Source organism: Monodelphis domestica, chromosome 4, assembly GCF_027887165.1.
Source record: "Monodelphis domestica isolate mMonDom1 chromosome 4, mMonDom1.pri, whole genome shotgun sequence".
NCBI lineage: Eukaryota > Metazoa > Chordata > Mammalia > Didelphimorphia > Didelphidae > Monodelphis > Monodelphis domestica.
The window spans coordinates 228,101,308-228,117,121 of NC_077230.1; the positions used below are offsets into that span (position 1 = coordinate 228,101,308).

The 15,814-nt window shown below is 41.9% G+C and overlaps 1 protein-coding gene across 4 annotated transcripts in view; it reads right to left on the bottom strand.

The window, feature by feature from the left end:
• GRIK4 (glutamate ionotropic receptor kainate type subunit 4) overlaps nucleotides 1–15,814 on the bottom strand; it is a 787,563-nt gene that overhangs the window by 35,654 nt on the left and 736,095 nt on the right. For all 4 annotated transcript variants that reach the window (XM_056794213.1, XM_056794214.1, XM_056794211.1 and 1 more), the window contains 4 exons: nucleotides 12,888–12,997; nucleotides 9,542–9,715; nucleotides 2,388–2,553; nucleotides 366–591 (listed from right to left, as the gene is read on the bottom strand). In XM_056794213.1, coding sequence (XP_056650191.1) covers nucleotides 366–591; nucleotides 2,388–2,553; nucleotides 9,542–9,715; nucleotides 12,888–12,997 — 676 coding nt within the window. The remainder of the gene's footprint in view (nucleotides 1–365; nucleotides 592–2,387; nucleotides 2,554–9,541; nucleotides 9,716–12,887; nucleotides 12,998–15,814) is intronic.

The window sequence follows — 15,814 nt, forward strand, 5'->3', positions numbered from 1 at the left end:
ACTTAATTTTTTTTATTGATTGATGCCCTCTGAAGTCTCCTTGCCAAACTCTGATCAATAGCAGCAAGATACTGGCCTGTTTGTATACACCAGGACTATTTCCAATACTTATCCTTTTAAAATGTTTGACTACAGCTCTGCAGTGGGCAAGAGTACTAAGGAAACTCTCTGGAACATGGTACCTGCCACCTGTCCTTTCCATTCCATACCCCACTTTATTCTGTGCCCACAGACTAATATCATCTTTTCTTTAATTCTGCCAGTACCCATTGAGAGGTGCCACCTTCAAGGCTCTGTTTCCTGTTTCTAGGTCCTCTGACTCTCTGGATGAACCCATATAACAAGGATTTTCCATCTCTGCATACCAACTGGCATCCCTATCCCGTAGCCCTTGGTGTCAAGCAGGCCCCCAATCTGAGTGAGATTGCAGTTTCGCTGGCGGTAGTATTCATTCATGGTGGACTCCAGCAAGAAGGCATAGTTGGAATTCAGCACCCGGGCAATCCCTTCTTCCGTGCTTTTTACAAACACACTAGGCTGCTTAGAATACATGTAATTCCACATCCGCTGATATGTTTGGTAGCGGGAATTCTGGGAAAAGAGCACATGAGAGTGAGGTGGGAATGAAAGAAGAATCAAATGGGTTTCAGGGAAAGAGAACAAGGTAGGACCAATAACCCTCACAATCAGAATATCCTCCCCCTACTATTTCAACACAGAAATTACATGCAAAAATGCCATTTCCACATTATTGAGAGGTGGATGAACTTGCAAGAAGCAGGCTGAGGGCAAAAGCTGCTCTGAGATTTGCCTGGAGGTAGTCTAACCTAGAGATCACCAGAGATAATGTCTTTTCACATTTTATCCAGGGGGCAGGTATGATAGTCTGAGCCCCTATAAACTCTGTCAAGTGTCCTATTTGCTGGCTTTATCCTGATGTCATACAGCCTTTCCCCTGCTCTTTTGTGCATGTAGAATAAAATCCCTCACCCTCTTTGGGTTGCAATTGTAATTGTAATCCACCTGTTGTAATATTTTTCTTCTTTTAAGGCTATTGCTTCCATGAAACCTTCTGTAACCCACATCTGAGAGGGATCTCTTCCCTACTCCCCAAGTTTCCATAGAGCATTTTGTTTGAATCTCATCTTTACTGAATTACCATTCTATCTCTAACTAGTTATTTATATACATGTTGCATTTTCCTTCATTGTAGATTATAAATATTTTGAGGGCAAGGATTATGTCATTTTTTCATCTTTCTATTCCAAAGATCTAGTACAATGCCTTGCATATATTAGACGGTTAATAAATGAGGAATTGTAATTTAAATCCAGGCTTGTAATTACTAACTGTGTGACTCTAGGTAAGTCATTTACCCTCTGTCTGCTTCAGTTTCCTCCATTATAAAATTGGGTTGACAATAGTAACTACCTCCCAGGGTGTTGTGAGGATCCAATGAGATAATATTTGTAAAGTATTTTGCAATCCTTAAAGTGCTATATATGTGTCAGCTCTTGTTACTCTTGTTATTGTTATTATTATTGGTATCTGTCGAACTTGTGACCTGGGAACTTTCCTAGCTGCTCTTAGCAAGGTTGTCTTGTCCAGTCCCTGGAATACAAATGGAAACTGACTTCTGGTCTTAGCACCTCCATTACTAAATGGTATGAACTAAGGTCAAATAAGAGCCACCAAACTAAGTTTCATGAAGCAGAGACTTCCAAACAGACATCACTTGAAGGGGAGACTCAAGTGACCTACCCTTGACTCTAAAACTGATCCTTTAATTCCATATCAGACACCAGCTTCTGCTCTCCAAATAATAAGCAAGCAGAGAGTGTTGGGAAACTGGCCAAATTCTAAACTTGATTAATGTGCTGTTCTCTAAAGTTATATCCAAAGTGACTTGTGAGGAAACTAGGAAGATGGGGTCATTTTAGACAGATGAAAATGAACTTCTTGGCTAGTGGATTGGCTAAACCCCAACTGACCTGTGTGAACAATCTTCCTGGGAGAACCTGAAACTAGGAAATTCACATATTGAGCTGGACTAGGATAGCTACAGTCCTGGAGTTCAGATAGGACTCTTTGTTCAGGACCCTGGTGAGGACTTTGTCTAAATATTCTATGGATTTAGCAGATCAAGGATCAGAGTGTTGATGTTGCCTTGATCTAAGAGTCTTTTCCCATCTTGTTTCAGGACTACTTTATTGGGGTGCTGTCAGCTAAGTCCCTATGGTTTCTAGACTGGATGTTAGGAAAGGGCATGGCAGGAGTAGGTAAAAACTGAGGAAAGAGCCTTCCCATCTCCAGCAGCCATGTCACCTTTGTTCCACCTTCTCCCTCTGCCAAACCCCAATGACTTTGAGTAAAAGATCAAGCTTTACTTGGAAAAAGGTCATGCTGGATCCTCCATGAATTGTGCCATACTCAATGGCTGTCTGGTCAGCCAAGTCATCCACAGACTCGATGGGCACATCCATCCGTTGTACGGTCAGGAATGCTGCCAGGTTGGCCGTGTAAGATGAGATGATGATCAGAGTGAAAGCCCACCTAAGAGGAAAGGACTTGAGTGAATCAATTGTTGATTGAATGTCCCCCAGGATATACAGGTATGTTGTGCTAGAGGCACAAAAGGCAGGGCAGAAGTGCTCCCTTCTCTGAAGCTCATAGCTTTAAGAGGTGGAGGAGAGATAAGGCTGGTCCCCATAATGTGGTAACCAACAGAAATACGTAAGCACAGAACAGAACTAAAATGAAAGAGTATATCAGACATTGGGTATCTCTATTGGCAATGGATTATGAGTAATCAAGGAAGCTTTTTGAATGAGGGAAACTCTGAGCCATAATTGAAAAGACTAGAAAAAAAAAGTTAATCATATAATCCAGAGCTTCCAGAGAGCTTAAAGGCCATCTAGTCCAAATCTCTCACCTTACAGATGAGTAAATTAAGGACCAGAGTCAGTCAAAATGTATTTGTTAAGAACATACTATATGCCAAGGATATATACCATAATACAAATAAGGGCAAACCTCTCCCACCCCCAAACCAACAGTCCCTTCTCTTAGGATGTTCATAGTTCAGAAGTGAAATACTACATTAGAATCCCACAATGAGTTTCTAGAAGAGCCAAGATTAATTCTTGCATTTCTCAGTCCAGTGAAAGAGTCTGTTCTATTTCAATGAGTCTCCATTCAGGTAGCTCTTTGGGATTTACAAATCACTTTCCCTACAATAATCCTGTGAGGGAGTTAGATTTTGTATTATTACTCTCATATAAGAGACAGGAGATTGAGGGCAAATAGGTGGCTCACTGGATAGAGAGCCAGGCCTAAAGACTAGAGGTCCTAGGTTCAAATGTGACCTGGAACTTCCTAGCTGTGTGACCCTGGACAACTTACTAAACTCCAGATGCCCAGCCCTTTTGCCTTGGAAGATATAGTATGAATTCTAAGACAGAAGATCAGAGAGAGAGAGAGAAACAGGGTAGGGATTCATCCAAAGTCACATTGCTAGAAAAATACTTTGGGAAAGATTTGAACCCAGTTCTCTTAATTCTAATGGCAGTTTTCTCCCTATTGTACTACATTGCTATATTTAGAACAAGTGGATCAAAAACCTGGAGAAGGGATATGAGGGAATTAAGTGTGTGGATCTGCCATTTTGCTTTACTCTGTGTCATCATCTGCCCCATAGAACTTAAATCCCTTGAGGGCAGGAACTGTTGAATTTTTATCTCTTGTTCCTAGCAGAGTCCTTGACACATAGTAGGTACTTCATCAATGATTGCTGAATAATTGATTGCTGACACTGAATAGGGATAGGGGATTGGGGTAGAACCCTGGTGCTTCAGGCTCCTGGCAGGAAAAAAGAGGAAACAATACTCTTAGAAACTGTTGTTAGGAAGTTACACTAGCCCAAGGCATAGGGGTGAGGGTGGTAGAATATCCCCCACTTTCCATAGCATATAATCAGTACCTGTTGATTTCTATAGCTCCCTTCCCCTCAACACAAACATACATATAACTAATGGATAGGGGTCAGACTTTTGAGACATCACATTAAAAAAAAACCCCAAAACCCTTAACTTCTGCCTTAGATCTTAAGTACTGGTTCCAAAGCAGAAAGGCAGGATGGGGGTAAATGACTTGCCCAAGGTCATACTGTCAGGAAGCATCTGAGGCCAGATTTTTTACCCTGGAGCTCCCATCTATAGGCCTGGCTCTCTGTCCACTGAGCTGCCCAGCTGTCTAAAAACGTGCCCATCACATTTTTAAAGGTTGCGAAGTCCTACTTTCTTGGTGAATCTTCTAAGCACATTACATAGGTGTTGCAGAGTAACCACAGGGTTTAGGTCAACTTGTTAATGACATTGTGGGTACGTCGTGTGTAACATATATCTATTTATATGTAAAGTAGGATATCATTTTATGAAAATTCAACTATGTGAATTCAGAAAAATGCAATTGCCAATCAAAAAAAATAAAGGCAGAAAAACCATAAAATAATTTTTTAATTACATGCTAAATCTGTACCATTTTCCCAAGCAGCATAAAGTCTCGCAGCAGTTCTCACTTGTCAGAGCGGTGCTTGTCTTTGTTTCACTAATTCTATTTAGCTGTTAATAATAGCCCCCAAATGCAAGAGCAATGATGCTGGTAGCTCTGATAAGCTTAAGAAAAGTTGTACAGTGCCTAGGGGTGTTTGTATAAGAAATATTTATTAAATAATAAGATTCACTATCATGCATGATTTTCAACTTATGGGAAGGGTCTTAGAATGTATTGGTCATGTAAAATGAGGCCATACTACATGTTATTTCCCTCAGTAGAATGTAAACTTCTTGAGGGCAGGGATCATTTCATTTTTGTCTCTGGATCCCCAAACCCAAGCATCCAGTGAGCACTTAATAAATGCTTATTAGGTGATTGAATGACTGATCACTGGATTTTAATCCAGAGCTGGCAGAGTAGTTTTGTTCAGCTCAAATACCACAGACTGCATCACCAACAATAGTCATTAATATTCCAAATATAAACCATTGGTTTAGGGAACTAGGAAGGCAGAGTGGAGAGCTTGTTGAGAGAATATAAAGAGCCTGTTTTAAGTAATGGATCACCCTCATTTGTATTTGGCTATATAATTTGAAATCTAGACAATTATTTTATTCTGGAAAAACCTTTTTTTTTCCTTAGCCTAGTCTTTCTCAGTCCAAAAGGCTATCTAATTCCTATCCATGCCTCCTCCTTTTGCCTGGTTGCATGAACTCCTGCTCCGTGCTTTTTATGGACCCCTTCCCTGTAAAATCCCTCTCTGTTCCTCAAATCTAGATCTTCCTCATGTGGAGACTTCTACTGGCTCATTGGCTCCTCTCTGCCTGTGATCTTGGGAGTGGGAAACCAATCAGACTTGCTTGAGCAAGACCTCTCTTCACCCTCTGGAATGCCCAAGTTATTCTGAAGCTCCAAGTAGGAAAGAACCCAGGAGCTGAGTCCTAGACCATCATGACCTTCCTTACCTGCCCTAACTTCAATATGACAGGGCTCCAAGGTCCCTGTAACACTTGTAGTTGTGCCCTTTTCCCACTCCATCTTTGGAGGTGTTGGGCTTGGGGTACCCCTAGTTCAGAAATATTAGTTTCAATCCTAGTGTTGAGGGGCTCCTCTTGTCTAGAGGCATCTCGGTCTTGGCTCTGGAGTAAAGTGCTCATTGAACTTCCCTAGCACCCCTTCCTTGTTATCCCTGCTTCTTGTTCCTTGGGTGTGTCTGGCTAAGCCATATGGTCTTCTCTTTTTTGTATTTTCCCTTAAATGTGTAAAATAAAAATGTCTATTGCTTCTAGCATTGACTGATTCATCTAATTCTTTTCCAAAACCATTTAGTTTCAGCAATGGACCTGACAACCATGAATGTGCTAAAGTCATTAAAATTGACTTGCTCTATTAAGTAGGCTAAACATGCCCCCTGCCATATGGTTTACATTTCTAAATTTGCAAACCTAACTCCACTACTAGAAAAATAACTCTGAGTTCATTCTTTATGGATGGCAGTGGGTCAGTAGAGCCATATTTGCATAAGGGCAGTATTCCATTTAGGAAGCTGACATTCTTTTGGAATCACATGCCATCATCATCTGCCACTTCAGTGTGGGTAAAGGGACCACAGCTGACTAGGATGGCCCTGCCTTTAAGGCCTCCCCATCTTCCAGGGGCAAAGGACTGAACTATGATCCTGACTTAAAAGCCCAAGGCATTGAGGGGTCCCAATACCATTTAAAGGACAATGCAGGGGGCAGCTGGGTGGCTCAGTGGATTGAGAGCCAGGCCTAGAGATGGGAGGTCCTGGGATCAAATCTGGCCTCAGCCACTTCCTAGTTGTGTGACCCTGGGCAAGTCACTTAACCCCCATTGCCTAGTCCTTACCACTCTTCTGCCTTGGAGCCAATACATAGTATTGACTCCAAGATGGAAGGTAAGGGCTTAAAAAAATAAAATAAAATAAAGGATAGTGCAAGGCCATCACAGGATGGGTTCTTATTAACTTAAAGAGTCACAATAATAATCTTCTGGATCAGAGTTACTAAGCAACCTGGGTGTGCCTAAATGAACACTGAGGCAGCCAGTGTACCAGGCAGCAAAATAACTTGAGCATCCTTCTTACCCTAGGTTAGAGGTTATTATAAAATAAAGATTTGGGGTGGAGGAGGAAAAGTGGGGCATATTTAGGTGAACAGAGAAGGAGAGAGAGGGGTCCAAATGCATATGGACAAAAACATTCCATAAGGTAAAACAAAACCCAGAGGGGTCAAGGGCACAGAATCAAAAGAAGGCCTCAAATCTCCCAATTCTGATTTTTTGCCTTTTTATCAGCCTCAATTTTCACTATTCAATGCCATTCAACTCTCTCTAGATTCTGAAACCGATCATTCCTCCTACATCACCATACCTGGCTTCAAGGGGGATTAGGATCCTCATTTTTTTCTTTATTTACTTGTGGGAAAAGCCTTTTCCTCATATTTCTAGAGTTAGAATTGAGGGAGAAGGAAAGGAAATAGGACTATAACCTGTGGTGGCCAAGTAAATCTGTATAAGCTATAACCAGAAACCTGTATTCTGCAAACTTGGGTTTTTTTTATCCTTGTGTGCATTTTGTTTTTTTACCTTAGTTCTTTACTAAAGTTCTTCCTGAAACAATGGTAGATGGAAAAAGTGAAAAAAATAGGAGACAATGCTGTGTAATTATAAGGATCAAATTTGACTTGGAAAAAAGAGATTAAAAACGACAGAAATACACCTCCATCCTTTCTTTGTAGAAGTGGGGACTATGAGTGGGCAATATTATATATACTACCAGACTCATCTGTTAAGTTTTGTTGAATTTCTTCTCTCTTCTTTTTCTTTGTTGTTCCCTTTGTATAGGGAAAGGGGCATTATATTTGAAAGGAAAGTGATGTAAAAATAAGATATAGAAATAACAATTGATATGGCAATTAAAAATTTATAAGCATCTATAACTTCTTGAAGCACAGGGATTTTCCCATATATTGGTTAAAATAGATAGAGGCATTGATATCATCCTAGTAGCCAGGTTTGGTTGGTATAATGTACTTTTGAGTCTTAGAAAACAGACTTGGAGAGTCTGAAGCTGATAGAGGAATACATGGGAGAGGAAGGGTGGGGATACTGATCTTTTTCTATTTGTGGCTTTCCCCTCATCTACTTACATTTGCATATATTTGCACATCCTTCCCAGTCTGACTCCATTAATTCTCAGGTCATTTTTAGGTTAGGAGTTTATTCTCATGCTCTTAAATGGTGCTGGCTGTTGGGCTGCCAGGCCTTCATTTTCTCTAGTTTTCCTCACCTACTTACTTATTACATGGCTTCTTTTATTGGTATCCTCACCCCAAAAAACTTGCAATCGTAGGCTGCATTTTGGTTGTCTAGTCATTTTTCAGTCATGCCCAACTCTTCGTGATCCCATGTGAGGTTTTCTTGGCAGAGATACTGGAATGGTTTGCCATTTCCTTTTCTAGCTCATTTTATAAATGAGGAATTTGAGAAAAATAGGATAGAATGACTTGTCCACAACCACACAGATAGTAAGTATCTGAAACTAGATTCGAACTCAGGAAGATAACTTTCTCCTCCAGGCACTCTATCCACTGCACCACCTAATTGCAATGGTAGAATAATAATGCCCAAAATGAGGATGGTTATAATTCCTCTTCATTCTGTACTAGCTGAGACACACTTGAAATGTGTCCATATCTGGGTGCCATGTTTTAAGAAAGACATTGAAAGACTAGGGTATGTCCAGATTATAAAGAAGATGAGAGCAGTGGAGGGTGCTCAAAACTATGTAACCAGAGAGTTTCAGCAAACTGAAACTATGAAGGCAGGAGGAGAGAAGATAGGAGAAGGGTCTTTAAATGTGTGGAGAGCTTGTCATGATCATTTTACCTGGCTTCCAAAGAGGAAGACTCAGATCAACGGGTAGAAGTTATAGGGAAACATATCTTGCAGGGAACTTGCTAATAATTTCAGTGATGTACTATAGCCAATTCCTATGAAGAGCTGATTGTTAAATTTTCAGTGTTAGCATTTACACCTTGAAAATTGGTACACACTATCAATCAGGAATTGATTTAATGTTTTGTCGATTGCCTAGACTTAATAAAGTAATGGAGAAAACATAAGTAATGGAGACTAAACTTAAAAGTGTATCTGCTTACATTTCTCCCCCTACCCCAGAGTTAGTTGTTAAACTTTTACCAGCACAATATTGATCCTGAGTCTGTGATTTTGGCAGAATATATATGTGTACACACATACACACACACATATGCACACACATATATATCTTAGCTCTTAGGGTAGGAAGCTCTCTTTACCTATGAAGGCCAACACCTTCTTTGCATCTTATGATATTACAGACTAGCTTAGCATCACCCAGCCAGGACATGTCAGAAATATGATTTGAACTCAAATCCTTCTAGCCTCAAAACGAACTTATTACCTGTTTTTATTTTATTACCCAATTAGAATTATAGGCAAATAAAGTACTATGTCTCATGAAGTGGGAAGCTCCCCAACAGTGGAGCAAGGTTCTAGTAGAGGCTAGTGGCCTTTTCTAAGTGATGTTACGGAAATGATTCATTCACCAAGCAAAAGGTAAGACCCGATGATCACTATGCCCTCTTTTAACTCTGCGAGTCCATGATTTCCTTCCAAATACAATAAAAAGAGCTGGATCAAAGGAGAAGCTAATAAGGGCCCCAGAAATCTCATCTGGATAATGAAAGACTTCCAGGGCTCAATTTATGAATACTATGAATACTACCTGGAAGTTTTTTTTTTCTTTTTTTCAAAAGGACTTTGAATTTCCCAATGGGCAAGACGTTTGAGATAGAAGAAGAGGATTAGATTGTGGTTTACTTCTAGAACGAGGACACATCTACACTGGACTTTCTTAGCCTGCCCCTGTGGGTCTAGAGTGGTCCTACTGGTACCTGACCCCACTTCTGCCTTTGGTTCTTACCAGACTCCGCTGACACATCGGGTGGATAAGGCGCGTGGCGCAATTGTAGAGCCTTGCTGCATGAAGCCCCCAACGGGAAACCATAAGCTGTTTCCTAGGGAGTACTGATTCACCAGAAGGTTACACCGGCCCTGGGCACAAGGATGAGGGCTATACCATTCATAGGGCGTTAGCCTGTGGAGACAGAAAAACCTACAATGAGCACGTTCCAGGGCCAAAGAAGGGTAGGGTGAGGTAAAGAAAAAGGACCTGTGGATTGGGAGTCAGGAACGCTGGCTTCTATTCTAGGGTAACTTTCATCCAGTCATTTCACCTTTGTTAGCCTTAGTTTTTCTCCTCTGAGTCTGTGTGCCAGATTCCTTTCTAAGATCCTTTTCTAATTATGGCTGGGAATGTCTCCTTCATCCACTTTCCCCACTGAATCTTCTCTAAGTAGTTCCTTAGAATGAATGGCTGAATGCCCATCCTTCTTCAACCTCTTCAAATCCTCCCACCCTTGTCATTTCAACAAATTCTGAAATAGACTTTCTTCAACTGGCCATTGTTCCATGCCAAATATTCCTTCCTTCACCCTTCCTAATCTTGCCTTGGCAGTTTTTTGATTATTTTCTCCCTACTTTCCCCATACTTCCTGTCCTTGGCATGCACTTACCTACGGCTTGTAAGTAATGCAAACGGTTATAGTCTGTTCATAATTCCATGGAATGATCTAATACTACTAGGCTCCCGACTAGAGTGATGGAAAGAACAGTGGGTGACGGCCAGCACCAAGGAGACAAGAGTTGGAGTTCAAGTTCTGTAATTCATCATTGGTCATGTGACCATGGGCACATTGCTTACCTCCCTGAGCCTCAGTTTCTTCATTTGTAAAATGTGATAATATTTTCACTACCTACTTCACAGAGTTAGGAGGGAAAGTGCTATAGAGTTGCGAGTCATTGTTGTCTCAGTACCATCAATCCTACTCACATGATTTCCTGTCCAAACTGGCCCACATACATGTTTTGGTAGATGTAAGCTCCCAGAGGGCAGGGAACTGGAGACTTTTGTGTTATGATTAGTGTAACAGTACAAATAACTGAGTACTTAGTCAATCTTTTTGATAATTACAATGGTGATGAGAATATTGTGTTTGGGACAGGGCAATGGAGAGAGCAGAAGGGCTTTAGCCTTTGGATTCAGGCAAATCTAGATAAGTAGGAAAAACTTAAGTCTGAGAGCCCTTGAGACCAGAGGTCCTGGGTTCAAATATGACCTCAGATACTTCCTAGCTTTATGTCCCTGGGCAAGTCACTTAACCCCCATTGCCTAGCCTCACTCTTCTGTCTTGGAACCAATACATAGTATTGACTTTAAGACAGAAGGTAAGGGATTAAAAAGTCAAACAAGCCTGTTGCCAGGACAGTGTAGCAGCAATACAACTGGTTTTGCAAGTGTTGCTGATAGCAAGGGCTGAGGTGGTGGTCATCTGATGGCTGCATCATGTCACTTCCATGGATTCCATCAGAAGAAGGGAATGTGTGTGACAAAGACACAAAGACAGTAATAAGGAGGAGATTTAGGCAGAAATGCTGAAAGACCAAAACCACCCAATCCCTTGCAGCAGATGATACAATGAAATGGAAATGGGAGGTATCAGACAGCATGTTAGTTCCTAAACATCTTGCCAGTTGTCAGTGACAACAGTTACTTGACAGTGGCAATACCTGGGAGGGCCAGCACAGACAGCTTTGGATGAGCCCACCTGTAGGGGAGTGGAAAGACAACAGTTTGTACCTCATGCCTGTCAAACTCAGCACCAGCTGCTGACTCCAGGGAAGCATAGGCTGCCCAGCCTGTACACAGACTGGTCTTTTGGTACTTGGATGGCTTAATTTGCCAAGAGCTCTTTCCTGACCCTGGATTGTAAAGGATTATTGGGGTAGAGCAGCTTCTCCTAAGCATGCTGGACTAGTCTCCGGGATGCCAGGTGCCTAGGCAGGGGGTCAGACCACTTGCTCGTCCTTCTACCAATTAAAAAACTACTAGAAAGGTAGGTTTCTTCTCAGGCCACAAATGCATTCTAGGGAAAATGATCCCCCAACTCAACTATAATGTATTCAACATAAAACTGGCAGTTTGGGGTCATTAAATGAAAGGTCAGAACTAAAAGCTACCATGAAAAAGTCCAGAAACCAGGAAGAATAAACTGATGTATTCATATAACCTTGTTCTAGGGAGTTCTGAGCACAAATATAAAAGTTCTTTGCAACTGGCATGTTTTCCTAGCTCCTGTAATATTAGTGAGATAGCAGAGATGAAGAATTTTTACTTCCATTATCTAAAGGAGAAGAATTGTGGAGCAAAATACTCAGTTGTACTGATTCTAGACTGAAAAATGGTGGCTCAATGTGGGACCCTTCTTTTTACCAGGGCAAACACATCCTCATGATGATAATTAGAATCCACAAAAGTGGGGTTCAGGCCTCTATTATTTCTTCACCTGAAAAAGTGAAGGTTTCTTCACAGGTCACAGAAACACATCACCCTTAGGGGATATTCCTCTTTTCTCCTCCTCTATGAACCAGGCTTTCTAGCCCAGACCTGCTCCTAAGAAACCTCCCCTTTTGAATGTGCTCTGGTCCTCTCCCCTCTCCCATCCTCGGCCCCTCTACCTCCTTCAGATAGGCAAGAAGCATGAAGAGTCAGACTTCCCTTCAGTTGCCCCCCACCCTCATTCCCATCCCACAAGGGCAGCTATGTTTTCAGAAGCAGATCTGGGCTAGAGCTCGGTGATCATCTCCCTGAAGAGTGGGCCCTCCTCCCCCATCTGTGCTGCAGCCGCCTCCAGTCCCCCTACTACTGTCTCCAAGGCTCCATTTCTTGTCGCTCAGCACTTTGAGGCAGATCCTGGCACGGGCTGAGGCTGGGGCAGCCAAATGCACAGCTCTTAATTTGCGTGATCTTGTACCACCCATCTCTCATTACCAGGATTCCAAATCATTCCCGGCAGGAGGGGAAGGAGACATTTCAGGCAAAACCTGCCTGCCAATATGTGTGTGTGTGTGTGTGTGTGTGTGTGTGTGTGTTTGTGTGTGTGTGTGTGTGTGTGTGTGAGAGAGAGAGAGAGAGAGAGAGAGAGAGAGAGTGCCCACCCACCCATGGGAGTGTGCAGGTAGGTGGATGGACAGATGGACAGACAGCCCTGTGGAAAAGTGTTGTCGGGTCACTAACCCCTCTTGGATCACTCCATTTCTGTCCACAGGTCAGCTTTCACCTGCTCCTTCCTCCCTCTTCTCCCTATGAAGTTTCCTACATTGGACACAAGGTGGTAGTGTGAGGACAGCAAAGTGAATAAAGCTTATACCGAGCCACTAGGAAGAGCACACAGCTGACAGCCAGATAGGCAAGAAGCATGAAGAGCCAGACTCCAGGAGAAAAGGGGTCCAGGAAGGAGAAATAACCAGGTTTTCGACCCTAGAAATGAACAGAAAGAAATTTCATGATACATGGTCAGTCAAAATGGATCCCGGACAGGCGCAGGCAGAGAAGGGGATGAGCGTACATCCTGCCCCAGACTTGGTGGTTCTCCATTATAGAATCATAGGATTTGAGGGCTGGAAGGGGGCTTTGGGGCTCTCTGGCTCAGCATAGCTGGCTGGCGTGATGGTTGGGGCTGGGTGGTGATGGAAGGTGGAGGAATAGAGTTCAGCTTGTGGATACTCAGTTCTAGCCCTGACCTTGGCTGCTAGACACTCCCCAGGGTGAATGCCGGCTTGTGTTCAGACTCGAAATCCTTCTCAGTTCTGTTTCTTTTATTGCCTCTGTATTTCTGGAAGAGTGTAGGTGGGCTCATAAAATATTTTTTGCTACTTAATTCCAATGCTCTCCTATGATGACAGTGATAATTCCTCTTTGATAATCTCTAAGAGGACCTAAAGCCAGAGAAATGTTGTTCTCTTCCCAACCAGAGAGATAGGAGCTGGCCAAGGCCATGTGCATTGGGGGGGTGGAGTTTGGAATGAAGCCCAGGAATCAAGAGGGCTTCTAGTCCTTATCAAGACAGTGAAACAAAGGCACAGAAGATAGACCCAAATGATGAAGACAGTGGAGGGGCTAGGGGATGCCAATGGAAAAGAACACATGGGCTTTCATTTGTGGCCAAGGACACATCATTGAGTGACATGCCGTGACAGATATGACATTGTCTCATGACTCACTCCTATATCATGACATGCTACCTCTAGGTTCTATCATGTAATGAAAAATAGTCTGTTATTCATGTCCTTAGAGAAATGTCTGTATCAGCTGGTGATTGAGTGGTGTCAGTCAGGCCCCAGATCTATGAAGATGGGAAGGACCCATTCTAATACTAAGTCAAACCCAATCTGTTCCTTCTTAGCTTTTCTAGACAGCTTTGTCTTCAGGACAGTCTGAGTACTCTTTTCATCAAAGCAGAGCCCCGGCATTTGGTTGGGTGCTGATGCCTCCATTGATAAAATTCAACTCAATCCAATGCAATTCAATTCATTAAACATTTATTCAGTATTTACTATGTGCAAAGCCATGAAAATACAACTAATAGATACTGCTTCAGTAGGCAGAGAGTAACTCTTTGTAGTCCTGCTGTGATCTTGCAGGTTCAATGATAGACTACCTTCAACCTCCTTTTCCTTTTTATCTCTTTATAAAACTTCTCTCCTTTGGATTTCTGCTTACCACCCCCTTGAGGCTGCATTACCCTCTAGGAATTGCATATTTCTAGCTCCCTTCAGTTAAAGAGAGAAGGGGTGACCCAGCCAGTCACACAAGGACTGGGATTAGAACTCCCAAACTTTGCCTGAGCTCCTTTGGGAATAGTCCAATCCTTCTTTCTGCATAGCAACGTGATGACAGTGGCCTTTGGGGCAGACAAGATACAAAAGCTTTCTCTTCACAGCACAAGCAAGACAGGGTATCACGTATCTTCTAGTATTTACCATATTTTGGGAAACTTTGAAGTTCTCTGTCTCACAGCACATACCTATACACACTTGATTTTCAGAGAATACTCTGGGGTGATCTAATCAGGGAACTGAAATGACTTGTAAGATAAAGAACAAGAGAGAAGACAGTTTCGGGATGTCCCAGTCCCATCACTATGCAGATTATCTAACAGCAGGCAAATGACTCAACAGTAATAGAATCAGACTTCCTAGAGCAAGTCATTTATATTTCCATCATTGGCTAACAGAATCTGTTTCTCTTCCTGAATGCCAGGAATCTTTAGGCAAATCATTGGAGCCAAAATCTGGAATCTAAATGAAGAGAAGACCTGGTCATCTCATTTGTGAAACAACAGAGTGTTCAAGATGAGGTTACTTCCTCCAAACATTTTTTATGACCTACTTCACTTGCCTCCCATCTATGTACTCCTTCCTTCCTTCTTTCTCTCTCTCTCTCTCTCTCTCTCTCTCTCTCTCTCTCCCTCCCTCCCTCCCTCCCTCCCTCCCTCCCTCCCTCCCTCCCTCCTTTCTTTCTTTCTTTCTTTCTTTCTTTCTTTCTTTCTTTCTTTCTTTCTTTCTTTCTTTCTTTCTTTCTTTCTTTCTTTCTTTCTTTCTTTCTTTCTTTCTTTCTTTCTTTCTTTCTTTCTTTCTTTCTTTCTTTCTTTCTTTCTTTCTTTCTTTCTTTCTTTCTTTCTTTCTTTCTTTCTTTCTTTCTCTTCTGTCTCAGAATCGATACTATGTATTGGTCCCAAGGCAGAACAACAGTAAAGGCTAAGTAATTGGGGTTGTGATTTGCTCAGGGTCACACAGCTAGGACATATCAGAGGCCCTATTTGAACCCAGGACCTCTCATCTATAGGCTTAGTTCTCAATCCATTGAGCCACCTAGCTGCCCTGACTCCTGTGTTTCTTAAGGCAAATGTGCCTGCCCCAAGATCTTAGGAACTTTGGTTTCTTACACATATCTCTCTCAGTGCTATCTCAGTGGGGACAAATATGAAAACAAAACAATTCATTGTTGATTTCTGAATGTGAAACTCTATTAGATGCTCAATGTCAGAAATCTATACCTGATTGTTTTAGAATAAATGAAATTGAGGAAAATGACAGCTATTTAAAACTGCCATACTTCGTTACTGGTGATAAGGAAAGACACATGGCCATGAGAAAGATTCCTAGAAGCTCAAATTACATATATATATTTTTTACAGGGAAAATATCACACAAGGCTGGAGCAAGATATAAATGTAATTCAAAAGGAATAATCTCAGTCATGTTAGTAGGGGGTGGTATGATTCAACTTGTGATG